This window comes from Amblyomma maculatum, chromosome 9 (genome assembly GCF_055883805.1).
Source record: "Amblyomma maculatum isolate TAMU_Amacu chromosome 9, ASM5588380v1, whole genome shotgun sequence".
Taxonomy (NCBI): domain Eukaryota; kingdom Metazoa; phylum Arthropoda; class Arachnida; order Ixodida; family Ixodidae; genus Amblyomma; species Amblyomma maculatum.
The window spans coordinates 32,016,700-32,040,876 of record NC_139352.1 but is presented as its reverse complement, the minus strand read 5'-3'; the positions used below and the strand labels follow the sequence as shown (position 1 = coordinate 32,040,876).

Here is a 24,177-nt window from a genome sequence, read left to right as displayed (position 1 = left end):
AAACCAACCTGTGTAGTTACAGCCTAAGGTAAAATTCCCTGCACATTATATGTACTAAACCAAGAAGCAATATAAATCAAACTAAAATCAGCACAATTCATTGAAGAATGGAAAAAATTGTGAAAACAACTAGAATAAAAATGAACCTTCAACATCCTCTCATCTAGGCCTTCCTTGTGTAAAGGACAGAAAAAGGAGGTATTAGAAGAGCACTGACGTATATACGCAAATGCAGGCTAAAAGGCTAATGGGATTAAGGATCGTCAAATAAGGAGGTTTAAAACCCGCCCAAGACGCAACCAATGCTATGGTGAAAATAACTGCTGTGTGGTTGAAACCAAATATAGTGGGAGATCATAAGCTATTGAGGACTGTGTCCTCCACTAGAAATTTTGTATTAGCGCTATAGAGGTCTTGGTCACGCATTCGATTCCAGCTTATTTATTGCAAACGGCTTCAAGGATTTCCTTTCCTGTACTTGCGCTAATCTTTCCACTGGCTACTGTTTCTTCGCATTTTGGTGTATAATCTTGTCCTGGAGTTCATCTTTTCCAAATTAGAGCATGTGGCCATCCACCGTTACGGATAACATCTTTGGCTGATGGTTTTGCAGCTTTAGATTAGGCTAACCGCCTCTTTTACTCTGCTAGTGTTTTCTCTAGGGCAAGGAGGTGTTATAAACAACGCCATCTTGATACTTCACAGATTTAGTTTGGTGCAGGCATTGCGCTTCATGCCGTCGTTAACGACACTGAATAGCCTGTACAATGTTATCGGTACTGTCAATGCAACCCAAATATAATATTATTTCGTTTCCACGGAGGCGAAACGAAGAGGCTTCCACGTGCTGTGCGGTGTCAGTGTAGGTTGAAGATCCCCAGGTGTTGAAATTACTCGGAGCCCTCCACTACGACGCCCCTTTCTCGCTTTGCGACTTTACTACCACCTTCCGGCCTTCCCTTACGGCGCGAATCAGGTGTCCACAGAACAAGTGTGACATACTGTAACCTTCCTTTCCTGCGAGCCAATTTATTAATTGTTTCACAGGAAAGGAAATGCGCAGCCTGACCCCCGCGCCTTTAGGGAAGGGAGGAAGTTGGGAGTGAAAGCAGAAAGAGAGAAAAAGGAACTGGTAGTGGAGAGTGTCGGGGTAATTTCGACCGCCACCTGAGGATAATGTCCCCGCCGCGGTGGTGCAGTGGCAAGACGCCCTACCGCTTTTCGGTAGAGGCAAAAAGCAAGGCGGCCGTGTGTTGTGCGATGTCAGCGCATGTTAAAGAACCCCAGGTAGTCGAAATTTTCAGAGTCCATAACTACGGCGTCTCTCATACCCCGAGTCGCTTTGGGACGTTAAACCCCTCAAACTAAACCAGAGTACCCGGGTTCGATCCCGACCGCGACGGCTGCGTTTCGATGGAGGGGAAACGAAGAGTCGTCCGTGTGCTCCGCGATGTCAGCGCACGTTAAAGATTCCCAGATGGTCAAAATTACTCCATAACCATCGACTACAGGCTTCTCTTTCTCTCTTTTCACTTTCACTCCCACCTTCCTCCCTTAGCTTACGGTGCGGTTCAGGTGTCAGCAGCAAAAAGTGTGCCGGATACGGTGCCTTTCCTTCCCAGTGGACCGATTATATAATAATATTAATAATAATAATAATAATAAAAATAATTGGTTCACAGTAAAGGAAAGGCGAAGCACCTGTCTCACTGCTTCTGTGGACACCTGAACCGCGCTGTAAGGGAAGGGAGGAAGGTGTTAGTGAAACGGAAAGAGATGAATTGGTGGCGTAGTGGAGGGCTCCGGAGTGATTTCGACCACCTGGGGATCTTTAACGTGCACGGACATCGCACAGCACATGGACGCCACTTCGTTTCGACTCCATCGAAATGCAGCCGCGAGCGGTGAGGATTTCCGTCGGATTTCCGTCGTAAAAGACAGCTGTCTAGCGCAAGCGCGCCCTCCTGCTTCTCGATCGCGCTTCACCGGTTGTAGGTGACAAACCCGCTCTTGGACGAAGTTGTGCTTGAAGTGAACGTGCAGCGATATACACACTTCGATGTGGTTTCAAGAAAATATCCGACAGCTGTGGCTATTTTCGTAGCACAAATGTAAAAAGGGCGACCTGTTGGTCACTCATGTGCACAGGGGACACTTTTCCGAGTGCTGTGAGACCGCGCTGAAATATTTGATAATCGCTCCTGTCGTCTAGACAGAGTTTTGAGCTTATCACGTAAACCATTTTTTGTTTTAGCGAGGAAACTACCGCGTATACGAAGTGAAAATTAAAAAGCTGTCCTAAACGAATCTCCGGCACGAACACGTTTCACTTTTTCGCGCCTTCACAATGTTACTTCTTGGCTTCCCGTAGTTGCTTCCGCGCAGTTCTTGTCCTGGTTGCATTTGTCTCTTACTTTTGCTTTTTTGTTTCCGTGACTTTAGTTCCACTCTGCTGACCCCGAACGTCCTTGATTGACACTTGGCGCTTTTTGATGTGGACGAAATGCGAAAATGAGTCATTTGGTGTCGCTCCGCGTGACTGGAAACAGTGGCTGAAGTTTGTGCTCAGTAATGTTTAACGTTTAGCACTATATTTCTGACATTTGGTGCTAGGTTCACGAAATGCTATAATGGATATTTGTAACAAAAGAAAGGGCTGTAAAGTTTGGCATGAGACAAGCAGTCAATAATCTCGTATGAACTACGTACAATAAATTGAAGAAACAGCTGCAAGGAATAAACGCACCCAAAAATCTTAGTAGCTCAAAATCAAGCGAGTGCTTCTTTTCGCTGCAGTGACGACAACGGCTTCCATGTACCTCTTGCTGACATGTCAGAATATAAGAGCAATGATTGCTGTGGCAGTCCATGCAAGCCACAAAGAAGAATTTATTTGCAACCTTTGCTAAAGACGATAGTTCACTGCATCAGGTAATATCCCGGATCATCCCTTTTTTGGTATCTTCCGACGACTGCTGTGGTCGGCTGTGTAGGTACAAGTTGGGGCGTAGCGCAAACACATGCTGACGTGGCTTCAATTTTCTTCGCCTTCAGAATGCCGCTGACGTTGTACATGACGTCCAGCGTGTAAGACAGGGTCACGCAATGCTTGTCCGGGGCACACTGGTACTTCGGACACCTGAAAAATAAAAGCATATTTGGCCATGAGAGAAAGCACCACACTTTTGTTTTTAACTTGGTTATTAAACGTCGTTCATCCTCGAATACGTTTTAGGCAGCTGTCGTATCGACAAGGGACAAATGGTGCGGCCACTTTTGTCCGAGGACATGAATAGGCGTTCGTTATCTGTTTCGAAAGTATCACACTTAACGTTTGCTTTTGTTAACTTATTCCACTTTTTCGTCGCGCGCTTTTGTAATTCCGCCTCATTTACCCGTTTTTGACAAATGGAGTATTTGCGGTTATATCCATCTCTTCGCAGGATTGCATCTTCACGTAGAAACGATACCAACTGTTCGCACTTTATACAAGAGGACTCTGCGTCCAACACCCATCCTTATCAAAGCACGCACTCCTTGTTTACAGGGCAAAGCGGCTATATTAATGCACATGGTCCAGAGTGAGCATTAAACAGCCAGACTTGTTTCTGAAACTTCAGCTATGTAGGTGACATTAAGGTAGCTTAAGGATTGCAAAATATTACTATCCCTGAAACTTCCGTAGGCGCTTACCGGCAAGCTGCCATGGGTATTTCAGCCGGTATGCGTTTGGGGTCCACGTTGAGGATGACGTCGAATGGGCAGGTGGCACGTTCCCCGATTTCCATGGCTTGAGGGTCTGGCAAGCAGCGGTTCTGTTCTCGTAGTGCCCGGTGTCTCGACGGAATCTGCCAGCGCCACGGAGGGATGACGACTCCGCCGCTGCTGAACGTGCAGGCTGTCGCCACCAACAGCGCAAACATCCAGCCCAGCGAGGCGGCCATCTTGGCTCCTTCTTCCTCTTCTCTTCTCTGTACACATGCGCATGCCCAGGAGAAAGAGGAGGAATAACTTCATTTGATGTCCGGTAAGGTTTAACGCGACTAGATCTAGGTCTCCCACGTAGGAACGTCGACATCTTGTCTCTTGCCCGCCACGAGGGCCTGCTGAACGGCCAAGATTTGTTCGTTGAATCTGGAGCTGCGCAGAGGGGTGAACCACCTCGACGAGAAGGTTTTGGGGGTTAACAACTGTCAATTGAGTCTTGTACTCTAAGAGCATGTGCTTAAGTGTTGCTATCTTTGTGTTCAACCCACTGTGGGAGAGTTTGGTGCCGACACAATTGATATTAGTAAGTACTTAGACTGTGTGAAATATATAAATTATGAACTAGGAATTGGTGTTGGCGAAAATGTTTTTAGAAAAATTTTATGCTGGTATAAAAAGGATCAAGGAAGAATGCAAATATAACTTGTAATTAAAATCAAGACCGACAAGCGCTAATGAACAAATCTTCCGGTTGTAATATCATATCTATGAAGTAACTCACAACAAGGTTTCCAGGACATGCCCTTTGAAGATTGCACAGAGGAAGAGGAGGACAGGAATTGTAGATGGCAAGCCTAAATTTCTAAGTAATTGGTTTCATTGAAGAGCGTACCTCAGGCAGGATAGGATGTAATCCTCTATAGTTTCTACGCCATGGCATGACGACCTCTACAATTCCTTTTTTCTCTGTTTATCTCAGCGATTGCTTGAAAGGGAAACTTTTATTTGAAGCTGCTCAGAAAAGGTCCACCACATCAACAAACTTCTTCATGTAGGGTTTTTTTAGGCGCACACAAAGACAAGGACAAGAGAAGCGAGACACACACAGGCGCTAATTATCGCCTGTTTTGTACTTGTCTTTGTTTGCAAAAACCCTACGTCAGGATAAACTACCAACTCGCCTAACAGGAAGTTTTAATAACATGAACAAACAACTTCAACGGATCGACAAAGCCTCAGGCACTTCGTTACTTTCAAGAAAACTTACTTTAAAGTGAGGTGAAGAGCCCTACAGGAGATGCAGAAATGCAATTTTGTGATTTAAGTCAAGGCTTTGATTTTTTGAACCGCTCCATCTCGGACTGGTGTTGAGCCTGCAAAGTAACGAAGCAGAATACTCGTTTTCAAAATATGGTTGTATTGCAAGGGCACAACAACAATATGTGATGGTCGTTAACATTGGTGAATGCGTGTAGCCGATAGGCGGGCGACAGTTGAAGCATTGTTATATTTTTCACTCATCCCACGACATCACAGCAGACAAAAGCCAAGCATCGATGTGCTTAAATATAAAAAAGGTGCTACGTTTTCGGCCACATGACTCAAATGTAACGCCACAATGTCACCCTAGTGATTTGTGCTCTCCAAAGAGGGGTTGGGAGATTTCAAAGCAGCGCTGTACATCAGGCTACAACGCTACAGAGACAAAAAAGGAGTTCTTTGGAGCCTGTCCTACTGCTATAATACCTCTACATCTTTATGTCTCTATTGGGACATACTTTTCAAACTTCTTTATTAGCTACACTGGCCAGCTGCAATGTGCGCGCTTGCTTTTACTAAAGTATCCTTTGTTGTCGATGCTTCCTCGTTTGCAGTTTTACGAAACTTTTGAACGTATAATCCGCAGAAGTGGTGTCTATAATCAACAAACAAAACATTCCACAAGTAAGAGTAAAATTGACAGCATACACATCACTTCGGTTACTGCTTGAATACACCAATTCTGTAAGGCATCCGCACAAAAAAAAAAAGGAAAGAAAAACCTTTGAAGGCATCGAAAGTAAGGCATACCTTGTCTCGCTTGCGGGTGGAAAGACTGACCACCTAATCTCGTCAGCAAATGTGAGCTTTTAAAGGTTGAATTGCATCGCAGAGTGAACAGGCCAAATATGGTGCTCAATGTAATACATCAAAACAGCACTGAAATCTCATAGCAACATGCAACGCAAAAGAACAAGTAACACTCGTAACAAGACGTCAAAGGATAGTTTTGATTCCGAGATGGAGAAAAAAAAAGCCCATCTTCCTCTTTCCGCGTACCATTTCGCAGTGCATCTATTGCTACAAGAAATTAACAGTGTGGCATCATCGGAACCATTTTGTCCGCTTTTTCGTTCCGTGTATCTCAGTAGCGTGTCTAATAAGCAGTGGTCCTTTGAATTTTTTTACTTTTTTATCTACCAGGTGACTTTGCACAATTTTCACACAATTTTCTTGATCTCAAACGAAGCGTTGGTTTTATTAGTTGTATTATCTTCCCTGAAGGTCCTATTTTGTTTTTTCGACTCCTCTCCAGGCCTTTCTTGACTACCGAAAGAAAGTCGGCAGTAATTGGGAAATAAATAAGTATATCGTATTAAAAGAATTTTCGGAGAGCAAAGCGTTCAAAGAAAAGGTGGCTGTCTATTTAACAGTATATGGCAATATGAAACCACTACTCCAGAGGCGTTACCCCGAGCAAAATATTGCCTCGCTTGCTTGTGGTGCAGCTCCATAGCAAGAACTCCAGAGCAACACTGCGACGCTTTCATCCCCACCGCTCAGCGAGGAAGACAAAGAAATAGATGTAAGGTGGATAATTCCCCATCCAGATCAGAGATGCTTCTGCCCGTATAACGAGGCTTTTTTGTGTCAAATGTGCATTTGTGTCGGCAACATCTGAAACACTGCTGTAGCGCAATATTGAAAATTTACGCAAAATGTTCCGAATTTTTAAAAGTATTCGTTAAAGATCCCATTTAAATTATGTATTCACTGCATCGAATTCTGCGCACATTCTGCACTTCCTTCGAAACTGGGAGGTGATATGGGGGTAGGCGTTAGGAACAGTATTCTTTTATATCTTGCAACCTCTCTGCAGCATCGTCGTAATGAAAATTTGTATTGCCTTTAACTTCCGTAAAGAGAATAAATAACAGCGTTAGGCTTAATTACTCTCAGAATACATGCAAGACGAAAACGTAGGGGGAAGGAAGCAAATGGCATTTAGGACAAATATTTTGATGTGATTTAGGTACTAAACAGTTATTCGTTGTCTTCGCAGCCCCGTTTCAGCGCTTTTATGTAACACACGTAGCTTGAACCGTTGCTTCTCGTTGTCTATGGGGATGAGTTAGGATGAATTATGTGAAAATGTAATCACAAATATAACCCAGATTTCCTTTCATCTCCATTTTGCATCAAATACGTAAGACACTATCTCGTTTCTTGAACTGCTACAGCGCATAAGGCACATGTTGTAACACTTTGTTCCTAAATATGTTCGAAGTTTTCAAATGCAGGTTATAGTGGACCACTACAATAATGTTCCCAATTAAAGAAATGTATATTATTATGCTAAAATCAGGCGGAATTTAGGTATCGCATAGCATCAGCTCGCGTGAAACAGGGCATTATGCAAGTGCTAAGCCGCAAGAGCAATAAAGAGCAGTGCTGCGGAAATTCTTTAAAGTGCAGCAGCGAAAGAATGTTCATGAAAAGACTCGAAGTAACTGCTTTTAGCTGCCACCAAACTTTATGGAAGTCGCCGCTGGAAGTCCCACAAAGCAAAGCGCCCAAACATTTTCCCTGGCACTGGACGAAAACACGTTCAAGTGTGATAATCAAAATACAAGGGCTAATAAAACGGTAGCGCTTGTTAACATGCTTCGATTGCAGGAAAAAAATACATCCTTCATATTTATTCTGACATAAATTGACTAAAGTGATTAAAATTGTAAGTTTACAAGCTCAGCACTTCAAGCAAATAATTGAAAGTGGAATAAAAGTGATAAAGCGTTACTACCTTGAAGACAAGCTATACATCATGGCTGAAAGCATGCTCACAAGATCTGCCGCGTGCTCGGGTAATGAGATACTAATTAAAAGCGATTTCTTGTTTTAAAACACGGCTAGAGTCATTCCCTCCTTTTCTATCGTTAGCCAGTGGCTTGAATATTTTCGAGCTGTTAACCTGCCACGGCAGATATAAGGCTGACCAAAGTTATCTTCACCTTCTACAAACTCCGCAGTCACACCACAATTCGTTCAGGAATGCTGCCGCACATGTCACAAGCTGACATACGATCCGTGGTAGGTTTCAGTTCGTTATGACGCTCCTAATGATGTCATCCTCTCAGCTACCTTATACAACGAACCACGAGGACAATTCCTCGACACATCACTGTATCCTCGTACATCCGCTGGTTCTCGTCTTCGCCTTTGTGTCTGTGTAGCGGTGCGCATAGCAGAATGTGGTGTCGTGTACGCTTCGCGGGGACACACGTCGCTGTAGCGTCTCTGCGACATGTTCGCGCCGTCGACGGTACTGTCCTTGCATCAGTTTGTTGTGTTCTTTCAGTTGCTATATTGTCTCACAACATGGCGATACCAGTTTGCTCAAGCAGCCAACATATGCGAGCTACGGGTAAGTACGCTGCTAGTCAACGTGTAGCTGGAAAGCACTAAAGGTTAATCGCCAACTCGCCCAACAAGAAGTTCTTCTAATCTTCTGTTGTCAAGGCAGATTTTCCGGGCAGTTTTTGACAGTTAACCTTTGTGACAACATGGATTTTTGTAGTAACATCAGAATTATCTATAGTTAAAACATGAAAATTCTACACAGCTAGAGCAGAAAGAATACCACTGGGAGGTGTTACGATACAGAAAATGCTGATGTTAATGACAAAACGTTTGTCGTAACTGTCACAACTGCAGAACATATTTGCTGTATTTTTGAAACCGGTCTGCAGATTTCTTTCCAGCTGGGATGATACATGGTATGCTTTATGCGACGTGCCTCTTTGATGACGTCACCTTTTTGTTTAACCATTGTAGCAAGTTCTGATGACCAGCTCGCAAGCATAGACGACTTCAGCGACTGTTTTCGTGATGAGACATATATTGTTCTGCCTTAAAAAATACAATTTGTCCACCAAAGCACTTCGAATCAGCAGCGATCCGAACATATTAAGGATGATGATGATGATGTCCTTAGTCGCAATAGCACTCACCGACGGGGGAATATTTCTCAAGGTGCATCGCAGATTTTATTTTTCATGTTGAAGTCTTAATCAACTTCTTCCGCAATGAACCACAACCCACCACTGCCATTTTTCTGTTTTAAGAGGAGTAAGCGAGTCCTAAAATGGTACAATACGCTACCACGCTGTCACACACCGATTTCAGAGTTGTTTATCCTATACAACCATCGCAACTTGCTCAAACCGCAGGGACACTACACATAGTAGGTAAGAGGACAGGAAACACACTAGATCCTAGGTAGAATGCAAGACAAGCATGTGCCCTTTTTTTATCTTCTGTATGCGTTTGCATTTCATTCTAGTTACTATGGCTGAATATTGCCCTCAACGAGCCCAAACATGAGCTTTTTCTTGAAAAGCGGGCTTAATCCAAACCCGAACTAAAACCCGATGTGCCAGCGCACCTAATTCGTATTTGAGATAAGCACACTAAATTGTTCCTTTTTAGAGTGATCGTATACCGGCCGTTAGATGTTTATTTTATAAATGCTTATTATTAGAGGGTATAAGGGCAATGTATAACGATATAGTAAATTCTTAAGCACATAACGGATATAGTAAATTCTTAAGCACATAACGGTAGAAATAATGGGCGCTAGACGTTTCAATTTACATACATGCTAAAGGAGCCAACTGGATTTGAAGCGAATGGACTGATTAATTTTTTCCAAAGTTTCATTTGGTGAACAGAAAAAATCGCAGCATTATTATTTTGCATCGAAAATAGTTTAACGGAAGTTGCGCAAGCCAGCTCCTACCACCATACGTTCTCAGCGATAGCGAGCACTCTTAAGGGTAGAGTACACGGAACAAAAATATACGTTCGGATACGTATATACGTTGGGCATGCGCACGCCGTCGCAGAGAGCTGACCGAGTGGAGCAGGAACACGTCTGCCTGTTGTGTTCGATGCAACGCTCGGTGGCCCGACGTCAAAACTTTCGCTCCACATTCGAATCAGCAGCGTTTAACCCTTCTACTTTGTTCTGTTTCATCAACACCACAATTTAGAGAACTTTTTGAATGAATTCCTGTTTAACGAAAGATCTTATTCTTTTAGATTTTTAGTACACGAGAAGTATGAAATCTGAACTTCGAGTGCAAGTCACTCACTCCGTTACACAAAACAAAAACATCTATTCTCTGCGTTGCGAATGTTTTTTGCAAAGTTTGCGGTGGGACTGAAGGGTTTAACCTCTAACTTGCTGATCCTTTCCCAGCAGTCACATTTATTTAATAGAGCAAACAATTTTTGCTTTGTTACTATCAAATAGTACTTTTGCTTATTCAAAAGCTTATTGCAGATAAGTGTGCGGGACGGTGCATGATATTCAAGCGACTCGCCTCTGTGTAAACTGACTTTCTTCGCAGGGCTGTCCAGCCCGCAGGCCGGGATACATCAACATGCACGTCCTGAGCCACAGCCACAACGACGCTGGGTGGCTACAGACTGTGGACACCTTGTACGATGCCTGTGAGTCCGGAATTTCTTCCGCGCAGAAAGTATTGAACCACGTGGCAGCCTAGTTAACTCCTCGATATTATAAAAGTGTATACATATTCGCAGGGCAGGAATGAGGTTTTTCAAGCCAAGGAATTTTTACCATGATATACAGGAAGTTTGCCAAAGTCTTCGTACCTTTGTCCTTTTGAATTTGTCTATACTTACATATACCTGCATCTGAGATTATAAGTATGCCCGACATTGAGGCCCACAGCAGCTTTTGCGACGCGATTGCGCTTTGTTTGCCTGAGACGACGGCGTATGTCAACAAGCTTAGAAACGGACAGACATATTCAGAGTTAAATCAAGAAAAGAGAGGAACAAATAGAGAGACATAAGCTCAGTCTCCAAATGTGGCTGGCCAAAAAAGTAGTCTCCTAGATTGTCGTCTCCTGCTCACACTCATAATGGGTGTAATGTTGGGCATCGCCTCAATCGTCCAAGTTCTTTATCTCCGAGTCAAGCGATCGAAGCAAGCACCTTTGCGAGCCGAAACAGCTTTAACGCTTGTATTTTGCTGCTGGGACATTTCTTTTCAAGAAAGATTGTCGCCTAATGCTGAATGCTTAGCATACGCCTCCTCGTTTTGAGTCTTGTTCAATTCCCAGCATCGTCCCTCATTAGCTCTGTATGAGTCTGTATATGCCATTTTCCCTGGCCTTGGGTGTTAACTGCGGCCTGCCACATCAGCTGGACGAAGCTTCTTTTTCTTCCCTCTCATGCAGATGGGCCTTACCTTAACTCTTTCAAGCCCATGAAACGGTATCCGATTCACAATTATCGTGACAAAATGATTTAATCGTTAGCATAATATAAAATTATAATAGATACGAATTCCAAATATTTTGCTGCATTGGTGGCCATTCACACTCATAACTGATACTTTACTTGAGCAATATACATAACAGCAAAAATATAAGTTAAGTTAAATTGGTTCACAGGAAGGGAAAGGCGCAGTAACTGTCACACTTGCTCTGTGGACACCCGAACCGCGCCTTAAGGGAAGGGAGGAGGGTGGGAATGAAAGTGGAAAGAGAGAAAGAGGAGCCGTAGTGGAGGACTACGGAGTAATTTCGACCACCTGGGGATCTTTAACGTGCGCTGACATCGCACAGCACACGACGCCTCTTCGTTTCGCCTCCATCGAAACGCAGCCGCCGCGGTCGGGTTCGAACCCGGGAACTCCGGCACAGTAGTCGGGCGTCTTACCACTGCACCACCCCGGCGGGGCGCAAAAATATCTGACTAAAACTTTTCTATGTAAAACCAAAAAAGTTGAAAAAGGCCTGTAAACAAAATTATAGACAATGAACAGCAATAAAAATATACAAATGTTTTTACACTCCAGTTTTCTGCCACTCTCGCTCCATCACAGACGCGTACACTACGAACTGCCGTCGTGGTGGAAAGACCCTCAATTTCTGCGTCAGCAGAAGGTTATCATTGTTTTAGGTTTTCGAACCTTAGTGAATTGAGATAAAACCACAGGAACCCATTACGAGTGCGCTTGAATGCACAAAAGATTGCTGAAAATGAAGCTTTGCTGATACATCATCGGAGCTCCAGTCAAAACTCGTCCTCTTCGTTAGTGCATGCTCAACCTCTTCGCTAGTGCAGCCAATGAACAGATCCGCTGCAGAACCAGTGAAATTACTCGCCTGGAGCAGAACTTCTAGACTCTACTCGCAAAAGTACGACTATATTTTTGGTGGCAGTTAGGACCACCACCCTGTACCATCATCAACACTATTCCTTCTACTACCCCGTCAGCTGCCGCGAGAAAAGGAACTACACGGCAATCAAAACTGCATTTTTCAGCGAGGCTCTTTCTCGGGCTATTTTGTAGAGTTTTCGGATTGGGAGGAAGCTTGAAGCACGAAAAAGACAGGGGCGTGAGCGCTTTATCCTGTGTCTGTTATATGTCTTTAAGGTCCTGTCTTTTTTGGGGCTTAAGGTTTCGACAAAACTCCTTTGTCTCTCTGACTTTGTTTTGCGCTTCAGGCTTCACCAAAACGCGCAGTGTTCAACATGTCTACTAAATGAGGATGCATATTGCATCGCATGAAAAATTCCGATCAGAACAGGTGCGGAAACATCGATCACAGCTTATCGATGCCCTATGGTGCTTTTCTGAGTGAGTTCGCCCAGTAAGCTTTTATTAACCGGAAGCGTTTCACAGCGTTTAAGTCAATCATACACCCGCGCTCATAGTACGCGAATCAAAGTTGATATTGATATATATTCCTCAATAAAGCATTCACTGTTGCAAATATCAGCCTTGGACATATATTTTGCAAAACTGATTGCCGAAATGGGGACGCGAAGTACATATAATGCCGTATATGTGAAGCGGACCGGTGGAGTCTTTTCTTTGCTCTAGCCAGATATGCCAGACTCAACAGCAAGAAGTTGTATTCTTTTTTTTTATTTTAATCATGATACCACCGCTAATTTCTCTGCAGACGTGGAGTCCATCTACAACACTACAATTAGTGCACTGAGCAAGAACCCGTCCTATCGCTATGTCTCAGCCGAGAACGTGTTCTTCGCACGCTGGTGGAAAGACCAGCCGACCCGAGTCCGGGACACGGTACGAGCCGCAGTTCACTCAGGTGTGTCTCGACACTTCCTTATTTTACTTTGATTTTGAACCTGAAGATAGTAAGCCAAATAAAACAGCGAATGGGTGCGCCGCTATTCAGTCATCGGCTATTAGCAATATAGACTTTATTATAACAGAACTGCATAATAGGCTTACAGGGCTTCAAAGGGAGCCGTCCACAAAGAAGTAAACATGCGTATATGGTTTGTGAGGCAAAGGCAACAAGGAACGCCAATAAATTCTTACTCAAATGAAAGTTGAAAAGTTGAACGAACACGGCGAGGAAGGGTTCTGCCGACCATATGAACGGGCAACAAGCGGAAACCTGCCGAGCGTAATAAACATATGTAACAAACATGTCCTGCAGCGCACTGTAGTGCATTCGAGCGCAAAAACGTACACGGGGCTAATATGTAAAACAACCCCGGCTTACATTCAAAATAACCCCGCAGGGAGTGTGCCGCAGATCCCAAAAGTCTTGGCAGTGATACGATTCATTCAGGTTTTAGTGAAAGAGGGCGCGGTATGCTTTTGGGTGTACACTACGGAATCGTGGACACTCACACGTAGTTTTTTGTTCTCGATATTTATTGCCTCAGGGCATCAGTAGGGTATGAGATGAATGATGAATAAATGATTAAATGAATGAGAAAAGGTTGGCTGATTTTATGAAGTCCAGAAGTGAGCGATGATGAGGTCCCTGTGTCCAAGTGACTATGAGGCAGGATTCGTTGCTGAAAGGCCATCTATGCTCAGGTGCCGGATTAGTGTTGGTAATGTTACTTGAAGGTGCACTGTAGTCTCTCGCGAAGACCGGCTATACCTAGCATAGTGAAGCATTCGCTTCAAAATAGTTGACGTTAGCGCTTTTTGGTGCTTCTGTATGTTTGTCGCTAGTGCACCACGATGAAGAAAATTGCCTGTATAAATAAGCGGTTATATCACTGAACAAACAACCAATCCAGACTGCCAGATTAAACACGAAAAAACTTTACTGCTGATGCTTCAGCTGCGCCATTAAGAGAGTGACGCGATAGGATAGGCTAACACCCAATTTGTAAAATGCGGCTTTAACCAAGCCGTATGAACTTGTTTGCTTAACGTGTCTGACTCAGAATGCAAGGGACCTTGCAGGCTGATTCTGATATCACCCAACCATATGAAAGGAGAAACCCGAGTAAGCTGTTCTTGCCACATGTAACGTCACGCAACAATACGTGTAATCATTGCATGGCCATGATAAGCTGCCAGTTAATACCTGGCCGCTCCATTCTCACAATCCCAACGTCGACGCCGATGTCGAGAAAGGGGATTTTCTGGAGAAAAGGGCCTTTAATGCTATCGCGTTCGGAGGTTGTGGATTATACTCCCTGTCAAGTGATATACCACTTAATCTGTTCAATAGATGTCCTTGTTTCTATGCCACAAAAAATTTACACCCATTAAACGTGTGCATTTCAAAAAGGTTTTGCTGCTCGTTGATTGGTCGCATTGCGATTCACTCGGGTAATAAGTAAACTATTCAAGTGTCCACAAAGCTGCATCATACTGATGGTTGCAGGGCGCCTTCAGTTTGTCGGTGGTGGATGGGTCCAGAACGACGAGGCCGTGACTCACTACACGGCCATAATCGACCAAATGACTCTCGGGCTCCGCTTCCTGAATGACACTTTCGGGCCGCAATGTGGGGTGCCGAGCGTCGCCTGGCAAGCAGACCCATTTGGACACTCAGTCGCACAAGCGGCTCTGTTTTCAAGGGTGAGATACTTACTCGACACTCTATCCAGTGCTCTGACACTGAACGATAACATACCAAGGCGAGTTTTTCTGGGTTCATGGGTGGCGTGGACGGAAGTGATGGCCGAAAATTAATCGGCAAGTGTGTGAGCATAAACTGTCAATTATCATATAGTCAGTGTTAAAGAGAATGTGATGCATATATGTATATACATACATACATACATACATACATACATATATATATATATATATATATATATATATATATATATATATATATATATATATATATATATATATATATATATATATATATATATATATATATATATATATGATTGTGTGTGTGTGTGTGCTTGTGCGCGCGTATACTAGAGGAGAGAAGACACTTCGAGACACACATGTGTCGTAAGAAGCTTCTATTCTCTCGTACTATTTCATATGGATGACCATGGATACTACTTTGTAAGATGCACATACAATATATATCAAAGCGCATGGCAGTTACTAGCAATGATAGTGAGGTTATACTAAAAATAACAAAACAATAGTGATATAATTACATTTGCCGAAAGTTACTGATAGCTTATGGTGATACCATAGTTAGTGATAGCAGTAGTGACAGCTGTTAATAGTGATAGTCTCAGTTGGTGTATGTGGTCTTTATTAAAAGTGATGATGGGAACAGTAGCGATGAAGATGGCGCTGCTAGTGATAGCGATCATGTTAATGACGATGACGATGGCATGCCAGTTAGTTACAGTGATAATGATAGTAGAATTGACCATGGCGATGTATTTAGGGGTAGTGGGGATGATAATATTGTGATAGTATATGGACAGTGATTATGATGACAATATTTGGTGATAGGGATAGTGATAATGATGATCATGATAGTGATAGCAGAATGTCATGCGTTCGAAAGGAAAGAAAATGTTCGTTTTTCCGCTCTTAAGCAGACATAGGCACAATCCTAAAATGTTTTATTGTATTACCCCCCAGGATATGCGTCTACTTGTCATGCGCTCCATGTAATGCGCGTTGTGTAAGACGAGAGCGCTTACGGGCACCAGAAATGGTACCTGTCTTAAGCTGGAAGCTACGCACACCGAAAACGACTGCGAGAAGCACTCCCAAGCGTATATTTTTCACACCCTGCTCCACAAACATAGTTTTCTTGGTTCAGCCTGCAAGAGCTGTACCATGTGTCCCAACTATAGTTACTTTTGTTTATGAAACAATCGGTGTCTTAGGCCCAATAAGAAATCTGACTGCAGTTGAGAGCCACAGTATTTTTTTCATTCTACAAACTTCTTTATTATTGTAGGACGAAAAACTTTGAGAATATTGGCATCAATATCAAAGCGTTAGTATAGAAGTTCTCGATTGTCTTGAAAAACAGCTAGTGGAATTCTTTGAATTGAACTGCCATTTATATAAATTACGTTTCTTTAGCTGCCTTGGAAGGTAAATCGAAAGTAAAAAGGCTCTCACTTAACAGCGATCCTACTGGTAGGTCCCAAGGTCCGTCACCGTGAAAGAAATAATTTTTTTCTTCTAAAGCGTTCTCTTCAACTAGGCTGGTGTGTCTCGGTGGTGAGAACGTGTACACTGGGTGGCAGTACATGCTAGCGGCTGATCACGTCATCATTTTTCTTTCAAGTAAACAAATAAAGCTCCGCAACTAGTAATGTGCCCTTCAATCATATATAACAGTTTCGCAAACCATGTACAAATTGGGAACTGCTGCTCTGTTCCTAAAGCCAATGATTAAAATTTACGGCGGATGATTAGTTCTTTCTAAGACTGTGAAGCCGAAAAACTAGCTGCGCGTTTTGTTGGTGTGCTGATGAACGAGTAGCATTTGGTGCTCCTTCAGCCTCTTAACCCGCCGTGCACTTTCGCGTTCTTCCACGCCCGCGACTAGGGCTTGGTCTGCCGTTCCCCATAATAATGTGCAATGAAGGTCTGACATTTCCCTCCATTTTTCCACTGCGCGTTGACGCTCATTCCCAGAACGCTTCTTGGGCTCAGCCCTTTCTATTTCTTGTCGTGTTCCGTGTTTCTGTACCTCACAGCATTAACTCCAAAGATACAGTTCTACGGCTTTCCGTTAAATATGTCCCAATGAGCCTTCACTTACTGAACCTTTTCCGGGCGGAAGAAATACTTCCACGCAAACCAGATTTATTGTGCAGGAAAAGCCCCGCCGGGGTGGTGCAGTGGTAAGACGCCCGACTACTGTGCCGGAGTTCCCGGGTTCGAACCCGACCACGGCGGCTGCGTTTCGATGGAGGCGAAACGAAGAGGCGTCGTGTGCTGTGCGATGTCAGCGCACGTTAAAGATCCCCAGGTGGTCGAAATTACTCCGTAGCCCTCCACTACGGCTCCTCTTTCTCTCTTTCCACTTTCATTCCCACCTTCCTCCCTTCCCTTACGGCGCGGTTCGGGTGTCCACAGAGCAAGTGTGACAGTTACTGCGCCTTTCCCTTCCTGTGAACCAATTTATTATTATTATTGTGCAGGAAAAATCAGTGTGTTTCGAGAACGTGATTGTATTCATTGGGAAGTTCTGGTATATACGTTAACAACTAATTAACAAGAAATGGAGGTATATTCTTGACGCTGTTCGAAGTGCTTTCTTGGCAACAATGATGTGGAGAATAAACTAGGGGCCGGGAAGCAGGCCTCCTAGTTTATCTCAGCAGTGTTAAAAGTGGTCAGTTTAGCACACACGCTCATTTCATACTGATGGGAATTCGAGGTTAGACAAATGTAATCTCCGAGAAGAGAGTTTTTGAAAGTGTCGCTTTTGACTAAAAATGCCTTGTAATGAAAGGAGCGAATGCAGTGCGAGGAATAAATTTAAAAATTTATGTCAGTTAATATTGGAAGGGTTGGCGCAAATAGCCAGCAGATAATTCTGGGGTCATTTTATCGTCTTTTTTGAAATATTCCTCGGTGCATCATAAAGATTATTAATACCCCCGCCCCTACCTACTATTGGAACGAAAAAAAATTGTTTTATCGGTTGCTCAACAACATATTTCAGGCCCCGATATGCAAATATCATAGCACACTATATGTACGAAGCGCAGGGGCAGAGTACTGGCTTTTATCCTTTAAAATGAGAAGGTTTCTTCTTCTGCAAGAAAATGCAAAAGTATGCTTGGCTTATTTTTGGCCACGTACAGGCACAAGACGCATCCGAAAACAAAAATTAGAGGTCACTGCAGACATTAGATTGAGAGAATGCGTGGCCACATATTCTTTTTTTACCTTATTACTTTTAATGCATTTATGTTTGTTTCGTTATTTACTTTTATTTCTTGATTTTTCTTCTTATTCGTTATTCATTTATTTATTTTTGTTGTTATATTCCTTAAATCCTTTTTAACACTCTCAACGCCGATCATCATCATTACATATTATTTTATATCAGTATTGCTATTAATTTCTAACACCACTAATATTTAATAATGTTTCGTTACGTTGGCTACTAATGCTTTCGCATTAGTAATTGATTTACAGGAAAGAAAAGGCGCAGTATCTGTCACATTTTCTCAATCTACACCTGAACCTTCGTGGCTTGACTTGCGTCCACGGTTTGGCGTCACCAGTATACCCTCAATGGTTTCACAATAATAAAATGCGTTAAATTCTTCAAGGCACGCATCATATCCAGGCAGTCAAGCTAAGAAGTGAGATTTGATTTTTGCAATTTATCTAATGTCCGCGTCGACGTGGTGATGACGCGCTCTGTGTATACCTTTGTATTGGCCTTATGTAGTTATCTGTCGGATGGCTAACTCGACAAATTGGCAGCAGTTTAGCTACGGTTAAACATAGTTTGAAGGGATAACTGATGGCCAACAAACTGTTTCTTGTGTAACAGACCAGAGACGATAGAACACGTGTTTTTGGACTGTTGGGATGCCATTTTTTTCTGGGATGTACTTCAGAGAACTTTAAAAAAAGAGTTACCTCTAGATGCATATGGCATACGATTTTTACCTTTTCCTAATACAGAGGAGTTTCCCTATGATACAATAATGCTCCTGGGCCTCCACAGCTTGTGGAAAACCAGAATGCAGTTTAACAATGCAGATATACAAGTCAATCCTGTACGAGAACATTTCATACACAGTGTTGTGCGGTTCAGGCAAGTGCATATGACACTCCCCGAGCAGCCACAATGGATTGATGTGCTTGACAGTTTGGTAAAACTGCAAAAGTTTTAACCCGCCGTGTCACGCGAAAATGTGCTGGCACGTTTTATTGTTCATCGTCTTGTTTTGAATGTCCAAGTCGGCAATAAAAAAATAAAAAAGAGAAGCATAGAGACGCATAAGCGGTGGCGGCCATCTGTGCTGCTCATCACTCACGTCACGAAGCATCGTCGTAGTGGTCTTTAAAGACGCTGCTCACGTTGTTCCGCCGTTTTCGCAGCTCTTTCGACTGTAGCCCCTTCTATTCTCTTCCGCAAAGTTTCAGCTCGCAACGCAATGTCCTCCGCCCCGCTGGGGTGGCGCAGTGATTACGGCGCTCGACTACTGTTCCCAAGGACGCGGGAGCGAATCCCGGCCTCGGCAGCAGCTTTTCGATGGGGGCGAAAAGCAAGGCGCCCGTGTGCTGTGCGATGTGAGCGCACGTTAAAGAGCCCCAGGTGGTCGAAATTTCCGGAGTCCTCCACAACGGCGTCTCTCATAGCATGAGTGGCTTTGGGACGTTAAACCCCACAAACAGACCAAACCAGCAATGTCCTCAGATGCAGTCAACCGACGATCGTAACGAGCACGGCTGCTCAGTTGCTCTTCCTCCGAGTCCATGACGCGGCTCTGGCAGATGCGCGTGGAGCGCCTCTATATGCACTCGAGATTCACGTTAGCCATCATATGCCTCGCCACGTCGTTGCTCACGCGTTAAGCTACTTCCCGAATCAGTTGACCTTCGGTGGGAACATAGCTGACCAAAATGCTGTCCATGCTGCTCTCTTCGCCTTCTTACTCTCATTCTCTGTGCTGCTGCCGGGGGCTGCTTTTCTATGGAGGCAAACGGAGAGACGTCCGCGTGCTGTGCGTGACAGTGCGCGTCAAATGTCCCCAGGTAGTCGAAATTACTCCGGATACCCTACTATGGCACTGGTTTCTTTCTTTCCGTTTTCATTCTCATCATCCTCCCTGTACGGCACAGGTCAGCGATCCATCGAACAAATGTGGCAGATTCTGCGCCTTTTCTTTTCTGTGAGATCATTTTAGTTCCCCGAAAGGCAAGGCGTCGGTGTGCTGCGCGATGTCGGTGCACGTTGAACAACTCAGGTGGTTGAAATTTCCGGAGTTCTCCACTTTGGCGTCTTATAGCCTTAGTCGCTTTTTGAGGTTAAACCCCATAAAACAATCCGACAGAATTGTAGCTCCGACGTGACCGTGAAGCTGTTTGAAGGCCACTAACGGCGTACGATGACCTTGGCTTTATCTCGGGTGGTGAGGCTACCTCTTCAAAAAAGAGGGTTTAGATGATATACCTGCCCAGCTGCATTGGAAGCAGTGTGCTGATGGCTCCCCTGATGGGGCTGGGACAGGTAGGTCACCGCTTCGTATAATTATTGCAATTTTTGTCCGCTAAGGCTCCAGACGGATATAATTGTGTTCTGTAGATGTTTATGAAAAATAAAATTCTCTTCAACCCCTGATGGGGCTGGGACAGTTAGGTCACCGCTTCGTAGAATTATTGCAATTTTTGTCCGCTAAGGCTCCAGATGGATATAATTGTGTTCTGTAGATATTTATGAAAAATAAAATTCTCTTCAACAGGTCACCGCTGCTTGCGGCGGGGGCCCGCCTGCCACCGAGCCCTCACCTGTTGTGGGCCGTCATTGCACCTGCCACCGCTGCGGTGGTGGACAACGGCTGTTGTTGTTGTTGTTGTCCAAATAACTTATGGCACATACCCACAGAGGGGGATCGGCCAAGAATTGGGTGGCAAAGAATATTTTTTTTTAAAATATACTTGCATAAAAAATTAAAAAAAAAAGATGATTTAAGGGATAGAGGAAAGGAAACAAAACGGGAAATAAGTGAAATATAAAATGAAAAGTGGTAACACTCATGGGAGATTGACACTACAATTGAAGAACAAGTGATGTTTAAATATTTAGCAAGGCAAACGATTCAAGTCCAGTAAAAAAATTTGCATGGCGGTAAAAACAGACTTGTGATTGTGCCCAAGGATGGTGGCGCCAAATGGTAACAATGTCGGGCTGCTTAAACTAAGGCCAAGCTGTTGCAATGGCCTTTCCATCAACTGTTTTCTCAGCGTAGTAAAGCGGCGACAAAACAATAAAAAGTGATCTAATGTTTCTTGTTCACCGCAAAATGCGCAGACGGGGGACAGTGCCAAACCAGACCTGTAAAGATAGAAATTTAAAGGTGGGATACGGCATCGCAGCCTTGTTAGTGAAATCTCAAGTTGCCGTGAATGACATAATTTTCTATTCCAAGCATTATTTAGATGCAAGTAGTCATCAGATCTTAAAAGATGTGCATTTTTTATATTTAATAGAACGTTTCTTCGAAACCTCGCTGCGGTGATGTACGCGGTCGCCGGAAGGATAGATAATACGGGGCCATTAAGGGACTCTTTTGCCAAATTGTCAGCATATTCATTTAAAGTCACATTGCTGTGGCCTGGTACCCATATCATATGTACAATTTTCAAATGTCTAGGGATCAGGGAGACAAAGGTTTTTACTATTGCAGAATCCACCGACGAAGAGAGAGATGAACACAAGGATAGAGAGTCGGAAATTACAGCCATTTTAGATAATGAGGAGTCTAATTTCCGTAAAGCGAGTACCACCGCCAGAAACTCCGCTTCAAAAATTGGGGTGAAGTCCGGAAGCCGGACAGAAAAAGACCAGTCTAAATGTGGACAATATATACCCACACCCGCCTTTTCATTACTTTCAGATGCGTCAGTAGCTACAACTAAATTTGCAGAAAGGCTTCTTAAATGATCTTCTAATAATCCGTTTAGAATAACGGATGGTAAGTTTTTAGCATTATTCGGGAATATGTCGTCAAAGACAATTTCAATAGATGAACCGATGGTTTGTATGGGTAGAATACTAGGAAGAAAAACATTTAAAGGGTCCAGCAAATTTTTGACCATAACGACCTGCGGGGTGTGAAATTTAGGCCAATGGACACCGAAAAAGGAGGTCGGTTGACAGCAAAAAACAGACATAGATCGGTGAAACTCTGATTCATATATCCTTAAGTACATCTGAACGGTTAGAATTTGTAATCTATATATCAAGGGTGGAATCCGGGCTTCAAGGTAGAGAACATTGTTGGCAACAAATTTTGGAAGTCCAAGACACAACCGAAGCGCTTCTCGCTCCAAGAGAACAAGCGGTCGAATTTTATAAGCTGCTGATCCTGAAAACAAGACTGAACCGAACTCTAAAATTGGACGCACATACATAGCATAAATCATTAAAAGGATATGCGGCACGCGTCTTTCTCTCCCTCTTCCTTTTCCTTCTTCCCTATTTTCTCTTCTGTCTGCAGGAGGCAGCGAAGGTGGCTCAGCCACAGAGCCAGTAGCAGGCCCATGCATTTTCTTTTCGTTCTTCCTACAGCCACAACAACAACAGTATGCTGCTAAAACCAGCTTGTTTGCATAATCGTTGTTTGTGTCAGTTTCCTATCCGCCCCACCCTGTATCATAGCTGGCGCCTTGCTTTGGTTGCTAGTTTAGGCCGCTAGATTCGGAGAGAGTGACTTTCAAAAGTCAGATCGAGTTAGAAGCGAGTAAATAAGGTGCGGTTCAATGGCGCTGAGACATAGAATTTAATTGGGGCGTAAAAATTACGATTGCTTTTAAACGTAGAAGCACCAGTAGCAACGAATGGGTACAGCAACACGTATCGTGCAGCTTAACTGTCAGCAATGAAAACAGTGTGGATATCAGTGGACTGTTATACCTCGCTCCTCGTGGAAAGTTCCTTTACAGAATTAGAGTCAATCTTGCTCATTTCTTAAGTTCACGTCAATGCCCCTCGTGGTGTCTAGCGAACCATCCCCGCATATTATTCTATTCGTGCGTTTTGTTTCAGATGGGCTTCAGCAGTCTGATGCTTGGCCGCATATCATGGGACACCAAAGACGAGTGGCAGAGCTCCCGTTCAATGGAGTTCATCTGGCAGACCGACAGTCGCCAACACGGAAAGTTACTCAATTGCATTCCTTCTCGCATGATGTCCCTGTGTTCTCGTATGATCCCCTAGTATGGCATCAAAATGACGGAGCCGTGACCCAGTCTTGAGACGTCAATCGTGGCGAAGCACGAAATCGTATTATTACCAGTGTCTTTTAGCTTGGCTCTGCCCAGGTAGTTCCAACTCCACAGCAAACGCTGTTGCCACAACGTGGCACTAAACTGACAAGGACCATCTCCTAACTTTTTGGGAGAGAACACAATAAATAAACCAAACAAAGGCATATTTTGGCAAGGTACTATTTTTAATATTGAATAACATTAGGCGTATACATAGAAGCTTTCTTAGTTTTGTAATTATATTTGCTGTTAGGCAACTTTGTTGCCACGAGGGTGCGCCGGCGGCGCCAAGGCGAGCATATGGCGGCCTGCAAGCAAACTGATTTCCCGACAAGGTGCTTTTTTTAAGCGTCCTCTGAAATCGAAGCCCTGTGCGGATGCCGTGAGAATGCTGCAAATCTAATAGAAGGGAGTCGAAGCTCAGGGCCTGCAGCGATAAAATTTCATGGAGCGCTTGACACGAAAAATGGACGAAGACAACTTGCGGAGGCGTTTTCGGTCGGCGCCTACTAGCATTGATGAGAAACGTGCTGAAAGTGCAACATGCAGGCTCTGCAGTTCTATTTTTTTCTTTTTAGGAAATACAAGACGACTGTGAAGCATGTAGCGTAGGCCAAAATGAAGCTCTGTGGTTGCATGATCATCTGTTTTATGTATCAGGATAATTAGGAAAGAATATTATCATGGGAATGCTTCTACCTCTGCCGGGACTGAACCAGAAGCCTTCATTCACTGCAGTGCCACCGTGAGAGGGCTTCTGATAGCGTCCATTGTAGTTTGCACTGTATTTTTTCAGCGTGCTCCATCACTTGATTGCTTTGCTTTTGAGCGATATCTTCTGCCCACAAACCATTTGCTTGATGCATATGTGATGTTTGTGCACCAGTTTGTATACCTATGAGATTTCTTACTTATGCTTCAATCACTGTGAGCACTAAAACTCTCAATAATATTCATTCGATTTCTCAGCTTTATCCTTGATA

At 43.7% G+C, this 24,177-nt stretch overlaps 2 protein-coding genes across 2 annotated transcripts; one reads left to right on the top strand and one right to left on the bottom strand.

Moving 5' to 3' along the window:
• Window positions 1–2,919: 2,919 nt before the first annotated feature.
• On the bottom strand, window positions 2,920–3,944 carry LOC146178779 (uncharacterized). Its single transcript, XM_084579799.1, has 2 exons — window positions 3,694–3,944; window positions 2,920–3,139 (listed from the first exon to the last, which is right to left on the bottom strand). The coding sequence occupies exons 1-2, from the start codon at window positions 3,942–3,944 to the stop codon at window positions 2,920–2,922; spliced, it is 471 nt and encodes a 156-aa protein (XP_084435925.1).
• A 4,328-nt stretch (window positions 3,945–8,272) lies between these two features.
• Window positions 8,273–23,144, top strand: LOC146178778 (lysosomal alpha-mannosidase-like). Its single transcript, XM_084580031.1, has 5 exons — window positions 8,273–8,392; window positions 10,380–10,482; window positions 12,975–13,124; window positions 14,676–14,872; window positions 22,974–23,144. Exons 1-5 carry the CDS (start codon window positions 8,273–8,275, stop codon window positions 23,142–23,144), a joined length of 741 nt encoding a protein of 246 aa, XP_084436157.1.
• Window positions 23,145–24,177: the final 1,033 nt, after the last annotated feature.